At 41.8% G+C, this 17697-nt stretch overlaps 1 protein-coding gene across 1 annotated transcript in view; it reads left to right on the plus strand.

The window, feature by feature from the left end:
• The first annotated feature begins 322 nt into the window (after window positions 1-322).
• The window catches only part of LOC142775612 (uncharacterized), a 48894-nt gene continuing 31519 nt past the window's right edge, over window positions 323-17697 (plus strand). Inside the window, exon 1 of the mRNA XM_075877125.1 lies at window positions 323-675. Coding sequence (XP_075733240.1) covers window positions 455-675 — 221 coding nt within the window. The 5' untranslated portion in view covers window positions 323-454. The remainder of the gene's footprint in view (window positions 676-17697) is intronic.

Consider the following 17697-nt stretch of genomic DNA (forward strand, 5'->3'; position numbering starts at 1 on the left):
TCTTCTTTGAGCACTATAAACACTACAAGACGTCTTGTTTCACCATTCTCAACAACTTTCCGCCAACATGCAGCGGGACAACAAACAATTTCTATGTCTTGAAGTGAAATTATGACACCACTTGTTGACGGCATGTCGGAACTTATTTCACTGTCTTCGAGCTCAGTGCTCGGAGATAGTCTATTCTTTTTCATCGATGATATTCTGAAAAGTACCCCACTCCTATTGGGCAGCTTCCGCTTCTTTGTCGCCGGTTTTGAAAGGTAAGCGGGCAACTTTGGGATATCCTTGGAACGCATCTTCCGATGAGGTCCCTCTTTCCTCTGGTGGTTTGTACCTTCTTACTATTGATGACGTGAGTGAGTTTTCAGGATGTCCTCCTCATGAAAGTGCATACCACACACATGTGATGTGCTGGGCAGTTTCTTGTCCGCACGAGGAATAGTGTGGTCCCATGCCTCTCGCTGCTCAGGTAAACGCGGGGCAGAAAAGAAATGTTGTGGTGTCTCTCATTCCCTGTAGCCCCTTGTACAGCTGGGAACGCAAGATGTACAAAGCAGAACAGGGCACGCTGAAGCACAAAACTGTTCACGCAAAAAGAAGTCTCCAGGATAGCGACGCACTGCAACATGCAGAGCCGACGGACGTTACGAAAGTGACACGAGCGAGCACGCAGTGAGTGAATTCAGATGCGGCAGCAGTGCCACATTTGTCTCTGGCAGCGGTGGCCCCGCGCAACATCGCTCAGTTTTGCAACTTACCTAGTTCTAGAAATGTTGCTAGAGACCATACCTGCACTGTCGATACATGCTTCAGCATTATTTTTGTGATTGCTAATATTTTTTTGTGTGTGTGAGGTGGCACCATTCGTTGTACAAAATTTACTGAGCATGAAAGTATGTTTTTCATTGTGCTTGATCATATGCTTCGGTAACTTGCTTTGGCTGTTTTGCCGCGTGCTCGTCGAATGTATCAATTAATCAATGAGTGGCATTACAGCCATTTTATTGGTCAACGAGGCCGAGGTTAAGCCATGCAAGTGTAACACGATGTAATTTCAATTGAGATCCTGATCGTTATTGTAAAATGCAGAAATGAGTCATTCCTGGTTGAGAAACACGAATCAAATTGAAAGAGCCTGTATTGCACTACTAAATCCTCATACAGCTGCACGATCGATAGTTGTACATAAACAAGTGTTCGTCCCCTAGGTATGTAGTACGTGCGGTTTGCACCTCGTAGGTTTTCTTGCCTACGCGTGTCTCATTTTCCGGCGCGAAATGGCACCCTTGTAAGCAATAAATAAACTAGTATCAATTCCTTTCAGAGATTTAAAAAAAACAGACAGGCACCTGTTGTGTTTTTTCTGTAATTGGAAAGTAAGTGAATTTCTAGGGGGGAAAAAACTTCATCCTTGTAGGATAACAGTAAAGAAAGCACTGAAAAAATGGTGACTTTTTTTAATGCATAAAAATGTTGTACAATGACATAATTTGCAATTTGAGACTTACATATAATATTGAAGGAAGGTAACTGTGTTGTATTTAGCAAAATGTACTAAATGACATTAAACATATGAACGAATGTTGTACACACTGATTTATGTTCAACAGTGGCATATGTTTATATATAACCAGTTGTCTACATTTGCATAATGATGCCAGCAGCAACATGAGTGTTATCAGTATCAGTTGCGGTAAGCTGATATGTAGCGCTTGTGCTCCAAAGGGTGATAGCCCCGAACACTGCTACATAAATTTACCAAAGTGTATGGCACTTAACTACAATTGACATGAACTGGTCATGACGGCTGCATCATAGGAGTGCGTGTGTAACTTTTCGGAAAATTCTATAGTTAGAATTGCAACTGAAATCGACCTTTCAAGCAACATTGTGCCTGAGTGGTGTCTATTTTTACAGCAGTGTCGAGACCTGGTGCGGCTCTATGATAGAATACTTGATTGCCACGCAGAATGTCTGATTTTCATTTCTGCAGGGGCCCTGATATTTATTCATTGCATTCACAGGGTGAACAGTGAAATTTTTCTCGACATTGTCTTGTTAAAATTACCAATATTATTTCTTGCCATTCTCGGGTAGACGAACTGTCAATCACGTGAGGCAAATAACCGCATACCTGCAATACGTGTACCACACATCTTGAAGAAAGGGTTTGACGACATACGCAATGGGATTGCAGCATTATTCATGACCTGACGAACAATCATATTAGTCAAACCATCTTACCCTCCCATACTGATTCGGTTTACCCAAAGCTAAGGGAGTGATCACGAGAGCAACCAGACGTAGGTGGCTACATAGATAGATAGACAGACCATTGAAGTCAATTTTTCCTTCTTAGTCAATTGAACGCTGTACGATGGAAAATTTTTGTTATGAGCCTGATGTGACTAAATACTCAAGGTCTCATTTTCTTTGATGAAGTTATTTTTTCAGCGTTTTATGTGTTGTATGTGCAGGCTCCTATTTTAGAAAAACGAAAATGTCTTGTGAGAATATTACACTTGTCTGCATCCACTATTGCTCACGATTCCATCTGCCCTCCATCTAGACATTTTAGATACCAGGCATACAACTGGCCGATGACAGTTTTTTCAGCAGCAGCTTGCCACAACAACAGCTCCAAGGAAAAAGACATACACTCCAGTGTTTTCAGTTTTACAACAACTTAATGTGGCTGCCAGCATAAGTTGTTGGTACAATGCCCACCAAGTACGCTTCACACACATCTGCCTTCTAATGAGTATCTGGAGAATCTTAGTGCTGCATGCTCAGTTCTTTGTACTTATCACTAATTGTCTTTTTTGAGAATACGTAATATATGAAATCAATGTTTAATAACGATTCACTTCTGAAAGCTGTATTGTTACATGCATTGACCTGCAAGTGAAGGATGGGCTTTAATTTTATTGTGCTTTACATACCTGTAGATAGCAGCAGCAAGTGCATTTTTATTCACTGAATGGCTGATGCGCCTTTTCTCAAATAGATTTATTGTTGTCCTCTCCTTGAAATGTTCACAGTGCACCTGAATAGCTCTGGGCTTGAGGACCCACAATCATATATAGCTGTTTCCAAACCTCCCCTTCCTTTACAGCTTAAAAAACTAAGAGCGAGACCATAAGTTGTGCTCCACTCATTACCATATTCCTTCACTGCTTCAATCTTTTATTTTATTGTAAAGCATTTCTTAGCAAACTTCTGCGACTTTGAGCGTATTTATTTATCTAGCCCTCTACGACTCTTAACTCTCCTGGCCGTTTCGATAATCGTATTGATACAGAAATTGGTACGGCATGACATAACTGTATGATGAGAATAAGTGACTAGTCATAACATGAAAATCATTATATGTATGTCATGAATGTCATAATTTACATTTAATAGTCTTGCTGTTGTTGCCGTGATTTCGTTCACATGACATATTGCAAAACTGGTATGGTATGACATGACTGTATGGTGAACAGAATCGACAGACCCTAATGAGGAAATCATGACATGCATGTCATGTAAAACATGACTACGTGCTACGCTCATAGTGCTCTCATGTTCATTTTGCTAGCTTCACACATTGGCCGATCCAGAGGGGGGGTGGTAGGGGCGATCATCCCCTCCCCCCAAAAAAAAGTCCCTCCCCCTATATTCAGTGCTCATAGTCCACCACTTATCACAAATTAATTAGGACAAATGAGTGAATTAAACCATTGTGAGCATACATTAACAGTATTTGTGCAATGAAGTGGTTTTTCTGCTAGTAAAAACAAAGAAGTCATGACAACGCCTTCTCTACAATGTTACTTTAGGTGACCGCCCCCCCTAAAATGTGTGGCTGGATCCGCCCCTGGCTTCAGATACACCAAATTTGGTGTTACTTGACATCAATAGGTGACAAAGGTACATGACTGGTACAAACATGATAAACATGACATGCGTGTCATGTGAGAACATGACATCATACCATGCTCATGATGCAATGGCAGCCGTTTCACTAGCTTCACATATTACAAACTTGGTAATTATGTTACATGAATGGATGACAAAGGTAAATGACACATCCAAACATGATAATCATGATATGCATGTCATGTAAAACACCACTACATGCTATGCTAATAGCTCGCTCGCGACCGTTTCACTAGCTCCACATATACCAAATTTGGTATCACGGGGCGTGAATAGGCGATGAAGGTAAATTACATGTCCAAACATAATAATCATGACATGGAAGTCATGCTCGGTATAATTTACGTCCGTTTCATAATGTTCTGATATTAAGCAACATATCAACCTTCTTCATTCGCGCTTCACATATAATCGATTTCCACTGTACATGGGATCTGCCTTTCTTTTAAAATAATGAACTCATTAGCCTGTTCCTCATTTTCTGCATTCACACTTTAATGCCTTAGACCTTGGGTGCATTATCTGGAATTGCACATGTGTGCCTGGAAGCCACCTACAAAGTGGGTTCTAATAGGCCTGGCCTACCTTCGATGTGTCTTCATCCACTATTTGTTTACTATGCTTCCAAATCACAGGTGCATCTGCATGCCTTCTTGGTAAATGAGCTCTATTTCATACCTGTCAGCTTCATAATAGTATGTGACAGTATTGAGTTTCCATTAAATAAAGTGATATTCATACCCTGCTTTCCTCTGTGGCTCCGTTGATGCCAGAGATGCATGCATATTTTGCAGCTCTAGCCATGTAGTACAAAATACACACACACAAAAACTTTCTTCTTCAAGGTAGAGGTTCGTGTAGAAGGGAGTAGAGATTAAGTGACAAATTGCTAATGGTGTTCTTAGAGTGGGGCTACCTCACTGAGCTAGCGGGGCCTCTGTTCCCATCCAGCCTCTGTCACTTTTGAACTAAAATTAAGTTTTTACTAATGAAAATGAGCAGAGTTATGCATTTTTGTTAGCATGGAAGCATATAAAAGCAGCAGAGACCAAAGTGAGAAGCAATATTGCATATTTACCATTCTCAAAATAATTATATTTTTGGGAATGATTTATCCAGTCATTCTTCAGCTTGTGACTATGCCAGACAATTTTATGATGCAAATTAGTGCCAAAATATTCTGTGTAAAGTTGGGGCTGTGTTTTCCGGGGCACATTTAGCGAGTGTGTAGGCTGCATTAGCATGGGACTGGATTAAGTTGTGCATTACTTGATGAAGAAGAAATTTAATAGCGCCATAAAGGAACAGTGGGGTAAAATGACAGATACAGCATATATGCCTTTGCCTTCTCTAAATTTCATCTACTGCACTCTTTCATACCTTCCTAAAAAAGTGCATATTCAGTAGTACACCTGCAGTGTGGGCTGCCATGCACAGTCTGTACAAGTGCTCCACAAAATCTGGGGGAGTCATTCATTTCAGAGTATGGGAGTAGAGGCACCACATCTGACATGTATGGGTTACATCATGGAAAAAGAAAATGAGTATGCTACACTTGCGAGAAAGTTAGAATAATGTAAGCAATTCTAAAGTTGGAGAAAAAGGACAAAGGTTTCCAGCTAGTGTGTAGGCTGCATTAGCATTAGACTGGATTAAGGTGTGCATTACTTGATGGGGAAGAAATTTAATAGCGCCATAAAGAAACAGTGGGTGAAAATGACAGATACAACATATATGTCTTTCTCTCTCTCTCTCTCTCTCTCTATATATATATATATATATATATATATATATTGATATCTATAGGTGAGAAACTTTAAACACACCTTTCTGAGAGAAACGAATTCTCGGGAACTGCATGATTAGAGGCCCTTTTCAGTTTGTAGTGCAGATGATCTGAAAGTATGGTACGTCACATATATCTCGGCCGGTCTACATATTGCGCATGCACATATGCACTTTACCGCAAAAGTTATTGCAATGAATTCAGCCAATAAAGCTTTCTTTAAATATTTGTTGCAGCTACAGTTTTCTGTTCAAGTCTAGAAATATGTTACGTAAGATGTAGATTCCCACTGCAAGTGAAACAAGTTGTGCAATGTTATTAATACTGTTTACTTTAACGCGTCAGTGAAGTCTGAACAACCACAGCTTCCACGGCATACAGGCGGTAATTCACTGCTTAATATATTATGAATCCCAGAGCCAGCCCACGTGAGAGCCACAACTGAAGTTTATAACAACTGAGTTCATTGTATAATTTTTATTGCTTTTGCTGCAAGAGCTGAGCATGCTTATTTTAGGCCCTGTAACACCATGACCGAACCAGAATTTTTAAAAAGCTTCTACTAAATTGTTGAGACTATTTGCGCCCATGGCACGAGTAGTCTAAACGTGAGCCCTTGTGATAACGATACGTATATCATGGGGTTCCAATCAGTCAACTTTGTATCGTTCAGATTGAATGCAAGAATCAACAACATTTATTCAGGAAACACCCCTTGTATATATACAAGCCGATATCAGGCACGTGCTGGCTTATCTTCGCAGTCTGTCACTGGAGCTGCGACATGCGACGCATGCGTAGCATACAGGATACACCTCCTTTTCTTTAACAGTTTCTCAACGCCGAGATACACCATCAACTTGATTGAAGTTATCATCGTACCGCAGCCGTCTTGGCTGGCGAGTTGCCCTCTGAGACCATCTTGGGAGCAGTGTAGTGGGTGGAAGTAGGTTTACGTTCAGTCCCGTTGATGTAGTCACTTCTGGCTGGTCGTCGTCGCCCCTTTCCGAGTCGCTGCTGTCGAGGTCATTGCGTCGAAATGGTTCACGCGTCGGAATCAGGTGTCTCCGGTTTCGACAGAGCACTTTGTCGTCTTCAGTAACAACACGATATGACCTCGGCGATACAGGTTCCATGACCTGTGCTTTGTGGGTCTACGCTTTATCTCGTATCCTCACCACTTCTCCTTTCCTGAGCACTGGTAGGTCCTTACCGCTGTCGAGTTGCCTGCGCTTAAACATGGAATATTTAGTTTGGAGGCTGAAGTCGGGAAGCCTGGTTCGTAGCCTTCTGCCTTGGAGCAGCTCGCCTGGAGAACGGCCGTCTTCCAGCGGTGTAGATCGGTAGCTGAGCATGCCCAGCCAGAAGTCGTTGCGATTCTCTTGCGTCTTTTTCATAATCTGTTTAACTATTTGCACTCCTTTTTCCGCTAATTCATTGGACTGCAGGAAGCCAGGACTGGATTTCACGTGCCTGAAGTCGTACCTCGATGCAAAGGTAGCAAACTCATGAGACGCGAACTGAGGGCCAATGTCACTGCATACCTCAACAGGGATTCCATATGGCAAAAAAATACAGCTTAATTTAGCGATGACCGTGCGAGATGTGGTATCGCTTAGTTTTTCCACCTCTGGAAAGTTTGACTGTGCATCGAACACACACAAGTATAAGGATCCACCATGCTAAAAAATATCAATGCCAACTCTGTACCAGGCGTGATCCGCCGTGGGTCTAAGCATCAAATGCTCGCTTGGTTGCCTATATGCATACTTTCGGCATACGGCGCAGCTTTTTAACATGTTTTTAATGTCTGCATTGAGTCCGGGCCAGAAAACCAGTCGTCGGGCTCGTGCCTTGTATTTGTTAACGCCCAAATGCCCTTCTTGTATGCGCTGAAGCATTTCTTCCCTCATACGTTTTGGGACAACTACTTTAGTATCTTTCAACACCACTCCTATCAAAGAAAGCTCAGCAGCGAAAGGTTTCAAGCAGCCATCAAGATTGCCACTGCCACTGATGTAGCGAATCACTTGTTTCAAGTCCAGATCTCTTGCAGTTGCGGCAACTATACGATCCAAGGTTTTTCTGCTTACCTGATCTGAGACAGCACCAACTGCGTGAACTTCTATTTCTTCGGTTGAGCCACTGGTGTCCTGGCATTGGTTGATGGGCGGCAATCTTGAGAGCATGTCGGTCAGCAGCAGTTATTTTCCTGGTACAAATTCAAGCAGATGGTCGTAGTTCAATAGGCTCAGGAAAAACCGCTGAAGGCGTGGCGGCATATCACCGATTCCTTTGGATGCAATGGCTAACAGTGGGCGGTGGTCTGTCTCTACAACTATCTTGCGCCCGTAGACAAAATGATGAAATTTCTCACACACGAATGTTATGCCCATCGCCTCTTTTTCAATTTGCGAGTACTTTTGTTCAGTTTCATTCATCACACGTGATGCATACATAACAGGCCTCCAACTGTCACCGTACTGCTGTATAAGTGCGGGGCCCAGTCCTTGTTTAGAAGCATCAGCAGAAATTTTTGTTTCTCAGGCAGCATCGAAAGCGGTCAACAAAGGTGCACTGCTTAGCCATGTGCAAATAGCTGACCATTTGTTCGCGTGATTTTCGGATCATTCAAACTTCGTCTCTTTTCTGATGAGGCTGCGCAAGAGTTTGGTCTTTTCTGCCAAATGCGGAATGTATTTCCCAAAGTAGTTTGCTACACCCAACATCCTGTGGACAGCAGCTTTGTTCGTTGGCTGCGGCATTTTGGCTAGGGACACACTCAGTGTCGCATTCGGCCTTATCCCATTTTGGCTGATGACGTCACCCAAAAACTCAACTTCAGTTAGCCCGAACCTGCACTTGTCTGCGTTAAATGTCAAACCAGCATTTCCCACAAGTTGCAATGCATTCCGAAGGCGCGTGTCATGTTCTTGTTTAGTAGACCCCCAGACAAGGATATCATCTACATACACCCGCACCCCAGGAGCCCTGTCAAAAACATCGCTCAGTGTTTTTGAAACACTTCCAGAGCCGACGTGATCCCGAAGGGCAGCCTCAAAAAGCAGTAGCGGCCGAAAGGTGTACCAAATGTACAAATTTTTGATGTGGTTTCATCCAAAGGAATTTGGTGGAATCCCGAATCATCATCGAGGCGGGAAAAATATTTAGCGCCAGTGAGCTCAGCCTCAATATCTTCACATTTGGGCATCTGATAGTGTTTGCGCTTCAGGCATGCATTGATATGCCTGGGATCAATGCATACCCGTAGTGAGCCATCCTTTTTACGTACGATCACAAGCGGGCTTACCCAGTCCGTTAGTTCTGTCACTCTCGTGATGATGCCACCCCGTTCCATGCGGTCGAGTTCCTCCCGCAGCGGTTCTTGCAGTGTCAAGGTCACGCGTCGTGTTGGCTGGACTACAGGCACCGATCCAGTACGTAGTACCATCCGATACTGCCGTTTTGCACAGCCAGTTCCACGGAAAAGGTGAGGAAATTCCTGCAATACTTCATAAGCGTTGACGTCGACTGCATCCACAGTTCTCGTGACCAATCCCAGCGCCTCGCTTGCACGCAGTCCGAGTATTGCCTGGTTACCTTTCTTGACTATGAAGAAGTCGAAGTGACCAGACCGATTCTTAATGGCCATCAACAAGGTCACAACACCGAAGTGTTTGGTAGCGTCACCACAATAGGATCGTAGAGTGCAGCTGCTTGGCTTCGAGCTGTGTCTACGCTACGTGAAGGGATGCCGTGAATGCCAGCATCGCAAGACACCATCCTTAAAGCCTGCAGGCCATCTACAACCAATCGATCCACCACGTACACCATTTGATCAAGTGGGAATGGACCTCCTAGGCCCGTTTCCTTTGTCTTCTTCCGGAAACAAATGGATTATTGTCGCAACCGATTACTTGACGCGTTACGCGGAGACAAAGGCGTTGCCACGAGGGACCGCATCTGAAGTTGCCAGTTTTTTTATGCATCAAATTGTGCTGCGGCATGGCGCCCCTCATATGCCATCCCTGATCAAGGGACATCATTCACAGCAAAGCTTTTAAATGATATCTTCAGGTTGAGTTACACAAGCTATTGAAAGACCACTGCATATCACCCTCAGAGTAATGGTTTAACAGAAAGGCTAAACAAAACACTAGCAGACATGATATCTATGTACGTGGATGTGCAGCACAAAACGTGGAACGATATCCTGTCGGACGTAACATTTGCGTACAATACTGCACGCAGAAAACTACACGCTTCACACCATTTTGGCTCATTTATGTTCGAAATGTCAGAACTATGCTAGACGCCATGATTCCTTATGAGGACATCGACAAGCTCGACTAATTAGCCCCAGACAACAATGAGCACATTTAGCGCGCCGAGGAAGCACATCAACTGGCCTGTGTGAACATCGGAACTCAACAGTGTGCAGATGCACGGCGGTACAACATCCACCATCGAGAAGTTAATTATGAACCTGGTGACCAAGCTCATGTTTGGACACCCATTAGGTGGAGAGGTCTCAGTGAGAAACTCTTGAGGAAGTACTTTGGACCTTACAAAGTACTCAGACGTGTGAGCGACGTGAACTACGAAGTGGTTCCAGACGAAGGCTCACCATTATCCCAGCGCAGGTTACCATGCCCAGAGACTGTACACGTCGTCCGCCCAAAAACCATATTTTACACGCTGATGTGAATTTTCTTCGTGTGCCAGTGAACTTTTCATGTGAACAGTGAATGCCGTTCATTTCTGATTGCCAGGCCCAGGACGCATTTTCTCTCGTGTGCTAGTTTGTTCAATGTTTGTTTATGTTGCCTACTTCGACCCACTGCTGTGCACACTTTTGTTCGAGCACCGGGTCGATGCTTTCTTGGGAGGAGGAGTAATCCCACCTGGTGTTCTGTGCCAGTGAACAGTAAGCCAGTTCTGTACAAGGAGAGTGAAGAAAACGAGCAACCCACGCCAGTGGAGACGTCCTTCTTCGTGTCTGGGATTTTGACAGTTGTGTCTCCTTGTACGTTTCTTCGAGCTCTTAGCGCGTGACAATATTTTGGCTCTATTATGACTCATAAGAATGCTTGGCTTACAGACACATGCTGAAGAATGACTGGTATACAAATCATGAAAAAAGGAAATAATTACATTGAGGACAGCATAGGTGCAATATTGCTTGTAACCTCGGTCTCAAGTTTTTTCTCTTTCCCTGTTGAAACAACCACATATACTCTGTTAATTGTTGTTAAAAATAGCCCAATCGGTAATTAGTCACCAAGTTCATAATTGTTCCGGGACGTACTTATGCTGTTTAAAAGAAAGTGTTTTTCTTTGCTGTTTCATACATGGCTACAGTAGTACAGGGACAAAGCATACGCCCCTGGCATCAACAAAGCCATAAAGGAAATCAGGGTATGAATATCGCTTTATTTTAAATGCACAAGATTGTGCTATTTTATTACATATGAGTGCTAGGTCTTTAGAATTCTTTGTTTTTTCTTCTTCAGCTTTAGAATTTCTGGCATGTTTTTAACTTCCTGCAAGAGTGGTATACTCATTTTCTATTTTTTTTTGCTATAGAACCTATACATACAAAAGTGGAGCTCCTGCTCCTATACTAGACACTGACATGAATAACTCCCTCATATATTGTGTAAAGCACTTTTTCACAATGTGATTATTAGCACACACTAAGGATGTACTACTGAATACATCTATTTTAGGGGAGAATCATGCAGCACTGTAGATAAATTAGAGAGAAGGCAACAGACACAACATGGGCCTCCTATTTTCACCTTATCTTTTATTTATGGTCTGTTTAATTTCTTCCTCATAAAGAAACTGCATGGCATAACTCATTCTTGGCAAATGCAGCACAGTCCCATCTTGATACAGGCTACTGTACATAGTTTTCGTAGAGCAGGCAGGGCTGCAAAAAAAAAAAAAGCTTGACTGAAGCTGGAGACGCAGGATGTTTTTGCCCCAGTGTGTATCAGAAGATGCTCAGCATAGACACATAATAAAAATAACTGGAGAAATTAGTTATACCAATAGAACATAATTATACTCAGCAGGGCATTAATACAGTATTGTGTATTACCTTGTAACTGGTTTTTATCTGTTTCTTTGTTGATGCAAACAGATAATTCTGTATAACGTGGGAAAAGCTTCGCTAGCAATTTGTCACCTGTGTTCTGATTCGCACAGAGATTGCTTCATTGAACATTTACTGTACAGCAGCAAATTTGTTTTTATTTGCTGCATTGCATAAAACATAGCTAGAACTGTTCATGGACTGCGCATGCATGTGTGGCTTCGACAAAATGACACAGGAGGCAGAATTATGAACATCAGTTTATTTTAAGGCACGCAAAAATGTCACATTCTACTTTGATACTGACAGGTAAGAAATCGACGAATCCAACTTTTCTCATACATACTGTGAAAAAATTACAAAATTCTTCGTTGCTAAAAACTCGTTCAGCAGGAAGGCAAGAGCTGGTGATTTGTGCAACATGGTAATCAAATGAAATGAAACATACTGATTGGAGGCTCATTAGAAGCCACTTTATGGTTTTCCAGGAACACATGCTTTCTTAGCCCCTTTGCCATAGCAAGAATGCTGTTCTAGACAAGGTACCCAACTTGTGTGGCTTTTAACGTATGAGTGTTTTTTGTGTGCATTGGAGACCACTTCATAGAGAAAAGGACAATAAATCTATCTGCGATAGAATACAGTATATACCATAGTATAAATGACAATGTACCTTCTCCTGCTTCCTGTAGCAAGGTGAAGCATGATAAAAATAAGGCACATCTTTCCTTTAAAGTTGAATACATGTGGTAATCAAGCTTTCAGAATTGAAATGTTGTAAGGCACTGATTTCATATATTATTCACTCTCTGGCAAAGCGAATAGTATGTACCGGAGCAAAGCGGTCCCAGCGTGAAAGAAGACGACATTTGTGTGGTTCGTGCTTGCCAGGTTTCTGCCTGAACCAGCTCCTTATGGCTAACACTTCGTCAATAATAATAACAACTGTTCGTAGGTGTACTCGCTTGTTGCATTGTAACAAGTTGTAGAGATGTCACTGCCGTGGCCTGGATCAAATTCCCAAACTTCAGGTCGGCAGGCGAGCACATTAGCCCCTAATCCACCCTGGTCGACGCAACTTTAAGCAGTCGTGTGGCTCTGGATAGAAAATTTGACTACTTCCCCGAATGCCTTGTTTCACTTTTGGGTTTAATTGTGATTTTTATTCTGTATGGTCTAGAAATAATTTATTCTCAGGGATTGTCACTGAAACAGGCAGCAGATTTTTTTTTGATGTAAGCTTTATCCTGGTAAGATTTCCAATGTCTGTTATAGCGATACTTGAGAGGGCAAAGTCTTACTGTGGGCTCATAACCTGCGAGACACGCCCAAATTTCATGGGTCATGGGTATACACATACATGTATATGGGAAAGGGTTTCACGATTTATGAGACAGGTATATTATGTCATTCAAGCCATGATGCGTCAGTCATGTTTGTCATACACTCATACTCTTATATGCCAGTTTAGGTACATACTAGTAAAGGAGGTGATCACCCGAGCACATAGACATAGGCAGCTAGATAAATAGATAGATCGAAACGGTCAAAATACCTTTATATTACTAAAAAATGCTTTGATACTCGGATGGTGCGCACACACTTAAGACCAAATTGGACGATCATTTGGATTATAGTGAAAGATTGGGCATGTGACAACCTTTTCATATATTAAGAGTGGAGCTGTTTAAGCAGAGCATTGGTTTGGGACGGGAGAACAGAAATAACTATCATCATGAAAGGGCACATGCTCTCTTTGGCCTCTTGTTCATCTTTGTCCTGCTGTGCTTCGCTCCTAGAACACATGCACTGATACGTCCGGCATGGGATGCATTACGACTGATGGACTAGAGAATGAGTGCAAAGAGAACGAAATGTTGGCAAAAAAAAAAAATTCTCAACGAGACCGCATTCAAATCTATGTACTGACAATCTGAAAAGAACCACTCGGCTATCCAGGCACGCTAGCAAGATTTATCATAGCTTTTCATAGTATAGTATGCAAGGGGGTTGGAAAGATAAGCGAGAGTGAGGAACAGGGAAAAAGATGGGAAGAGAGAAGGTGTCGCATAGAAAGAATGAGGAAGGAACAGAATAAAAAAGTGAGGGAGAAAGGTGAAAAAAGAGAAATAGGATGGAATCTAAAATAGAGACAAAAATAAATTGTAGGAAGGAAGACAGAAATAACAGATAAAAGGAAAAAGAGGAAAAAAAACCAATGACACAAAAACAAGGAGGGTTGTTAAGTATCATTTCTTTGAGGCTTGACACCACTATTGCAAATCTGCCTGAATTTTTTTGTCCCGTTGTTATCACGTGAGAACAACACTCGGCACTGGTTGCTGATTAAATCAGAGGCCTGAAAAACATGTCCTGTCGACCTTTCTTGAGTGACCAAGCCTACACAAAACACTCAGAAGCTGATAATCTTAACCTACTGACAAGGCTCTGCGATCAACCATGAGGATCGTCTCTCCAGAAGAATTAATAGAAACATTTCTTCTTTTGTCGCTGGTAAATTTCACAAGGCATCAAGCAAGCATGTTCAGAACTTTAGCACCTGTTTTGTACTTTACAAGAAAAAAAGTTGTGTCATTTTGCTAAATAGCACTAGCACTTATTTCTTGCCTCTTGCCCTTGATAACATGTTCAGGCAAATCACACAGATGTAATTGGTCTCAAGATTTTGTTCGACAAGTACCCCATGCAGCCAGAACATACCAACGAAGTAAATGTTATTTATTTTGTAATCATAATTCATACCTTAGCCTTTCTGAATGTCGGTATTATCATCTCTCTCAGAAATGTCCCATGTATAAGATGCAGCAAAAAGGTTTTTCAAATTACATTACTTGACATTTTTCACCCCTTCATTCACATCTAATTTCTGCACCATGCTAGCCTTTTCACTTTCACTTCATTTATTTTCTCGTACCATGAGCATGTTAATATTTTGGGTGTGGGCTATATATTGTATGTTGCATAAAACTTCAGTTGAAAGCCTGTGCTTGTCCTTGTGTCACTAGGGTTGCTTTATCTGCTGTTGTGCTGACTATTTTCAAATCTCTGTGCAGATGCATTGTATGCATGTTGAAATCGACACAGCGAAAAAAATGAGGATGCAAGAAGAACAAATACATACCACTGTGCCATCTCACAACTAACCTTATGAGAAAGCACACCATTAGAATGAAGCCGAAAGTATCAAACTCTCCTGATTTGGTGGACCACAGTTACAAAGTTTAGACCTGAAAAGGCTAGCATGGTGCAGAAATTAGATGTGGAGGAAGGGGTTGAAAAACATCAAGTAATGTAATTAAAAGGCCTTTTTACTGCATCTTATATATGGGACGATTCTCAAAGTGATTTGTCATTAAAATTCGAGAAAGTTGATGATACCGACATTCAGAATGGCTAAAATATGGATGCTGATTACGAAATTAAGATTTACTTCGTTTGTATGTTCTGGCTACACAGGGTACTTGTGGAACAAAAGCTTGAGACCAATTACATCTGTGTGATTTGCCTGAACATGTTATAAAGGGCAAGAGGCAGGAAAAAAGTGCGAGTGCTATTTAGCAAAATGACAACTTTCTTCCTTGTAAAGTACAAAACAGCTGCTGAAGTTCTGAACATGCTCGCTTGATGCCTTGCCAAATTTAGCAGCGACAAAAGAAGAAATGTTTCTATTAATTCTTCTGGAGAGACGATCCTCATGGTCGATCGCAGAGCCTTGTCAGTAGGTTAAGATTATCAGCTTCTGAGTGTTTTGTGTAGGCTTGGTCACTCAAAAAAGGTCGACAGGACATGTTTTTCAGGCCTCTGATTTAATCAGCAACCAGTGCCGAGTGTTGTTCTCACGTGATAACAACGGGACAAAAAAATTGAGGCAGATTTGCAATAGTGGTGTCATGCCTCAAAGAAATGATACTTAACAACCCTCCTTGTTTTTGTGTCATTGGGTTTTTTTCCTCTTTTTCCTTTTATCTGTTATTTCTGTCTTCCTTCCTACAATTTATTTTTGTCTCTATTTCAGATTCCATCCTATTTCTCTTTTTTCACCTTTCTCCCTCACTTTTTTATTCTGTTCCTTCCTCATTCTTTCTATGCGACACCTTCTCTCTTCCCACCTTTTTTCCTGTTCCTCACTCTCGCTTATCTTTCCAACCCCCTTGCATACTATACTATGAAAAGCCATGATAAATTTTGCTAGCGTGCCTGCATAGCCGAGTGGTTCTTTTCAGATTGTCAGTACATAGATTTGAATGCGGTCTCGTTGAGAATTTTTTTTTTGCCAACATTTTGTTCTCTTTGCACTCATTCTCTAGTCCATCAGTCATAATGTATCCCATGCCGGACGTATCAGTGCATGTGTTCTAGGAGCGAAGCACAGCAGGACAAAGATGAACAAGAGGCCAAAGAGAGCATGTGCCCTTTCATGGTGATAGTTATTTCTGTTCTCCCGTCCCAAACCAATGCTCTGCTTAAACAGCTCCACTCTTAATATATGAAAAGGTTGTCACATGCCCAATCTTTTACTATGTTCCAAATGATCGTCCAATTTGGTCTTAAGTGTGTGCGCACCATCCGAGTATCGAAGCACTTTTTAGTGATATAAAGGTATTTTCACCGTTTCGATCTATCCATCTATCTAGCTGCCTATGTCTATGTGCTCGGGTGATCACCTCGTTTACTTGTATGTACCTAAACTGGCATATTAGAGTATGAGTGTATGACAAACATGACTTGCGCATCATCGCTTGAATGATATAAAATACCTGTCGCACAAATCGTGAAACCCTTTCCCATATACATGTGGTGCATACCCATGACCCATAAAATTTGGGCGTGTCTCGCAGGTTATGAGCCCACAGTAAGGCTTTGCCCTCTCAAGTATCCCTATAACAGACATTAGAAATCTTACCAGGATAAAGCTTACATAAAAAAAAAAATCTGCTGCCTGTTTTAGTGACAATCCCTGAGAATAAATTATTTGTAGACCATACAGAATAAAAATCACAATTAAAGCCAAAAGTGAATCAAGGCATTCTGGGAAGTAGTCAAATTTTCTATCCAGAGTCACAGGACTGCTTAAAGTTGCGTCGACCACGGTGGATTAGGGGCTAATGTGCTCGCCTGCCGACCTGAAATTCGGGAATACGATCCCCGCCACGGCAGTATCATCTCTACAACTTGTTACAATGCAACAAGCGAGTACACGTACGAACAGTTGTTATTATCATTGACGAAGTGTTAGCCACAAGAAGCTGGTTCAGGCAAAAACCTGGCAAGCACGAACCTTACAAACGTCGTCTTCTTTCACGCTGGCACATAGCTGGCACCGCTTTGCTCCGGTACATACTATTCGCTTTGCCAGTGGGTGAATAATATATGAAATCAGTGCCTTACAACATTTCAATACTGAAAGCTTGATTACCACATGTATTCAACTTTAAAGGAAAGATGTGCCTTATTTTTATCATGCTTCACCTTGCTACAGGAAGCAGGAGAAGGTACATTGTCATTTATACTATGGTATACACTGTATTCTATCGCAGATAGATTTATTGTCCTTTTGTCTATGAAGTGGTCTCCAATGCACTCAAAAAACACTCATACGTTAAAAGCCTCACAAGTTGGGTACCTTGTCTAGAACAGCATTCTTGCTATGGCAAAGGGGCTAAGAAAGCATGTGTTCCTGGAAAACCATGAAGTGGCTTCTAACAAGCCTCCAATCAGTGTGTTTCATTTCATATGATTACCATGTTGCACAAATCACCAGCTCTTGCCTTCCTGCTGAACGAGTTTGTAGCAACGAAGAATTTTGTAATTTGTTCACAGTATGTATGAGAAAAGTTGGATTCGTCGATCTTTTACCTGTAAGTAT

Source organism: Rhipicephalus microplus, chromosome X (genome assembly GCF_043290135.1).
Source record: "Rhipicephalus microplus isolate Deutch F79 chromosome X, USDA_Rmic, whole genome shotgun sequence".
NCBI classification, from domain to species: Eukaryota; Metazoa; Arthropoda; class Arachnida; order Ixodida; family Ixodidae; genus Rhipicephalus; species Rhipicephalus microplus.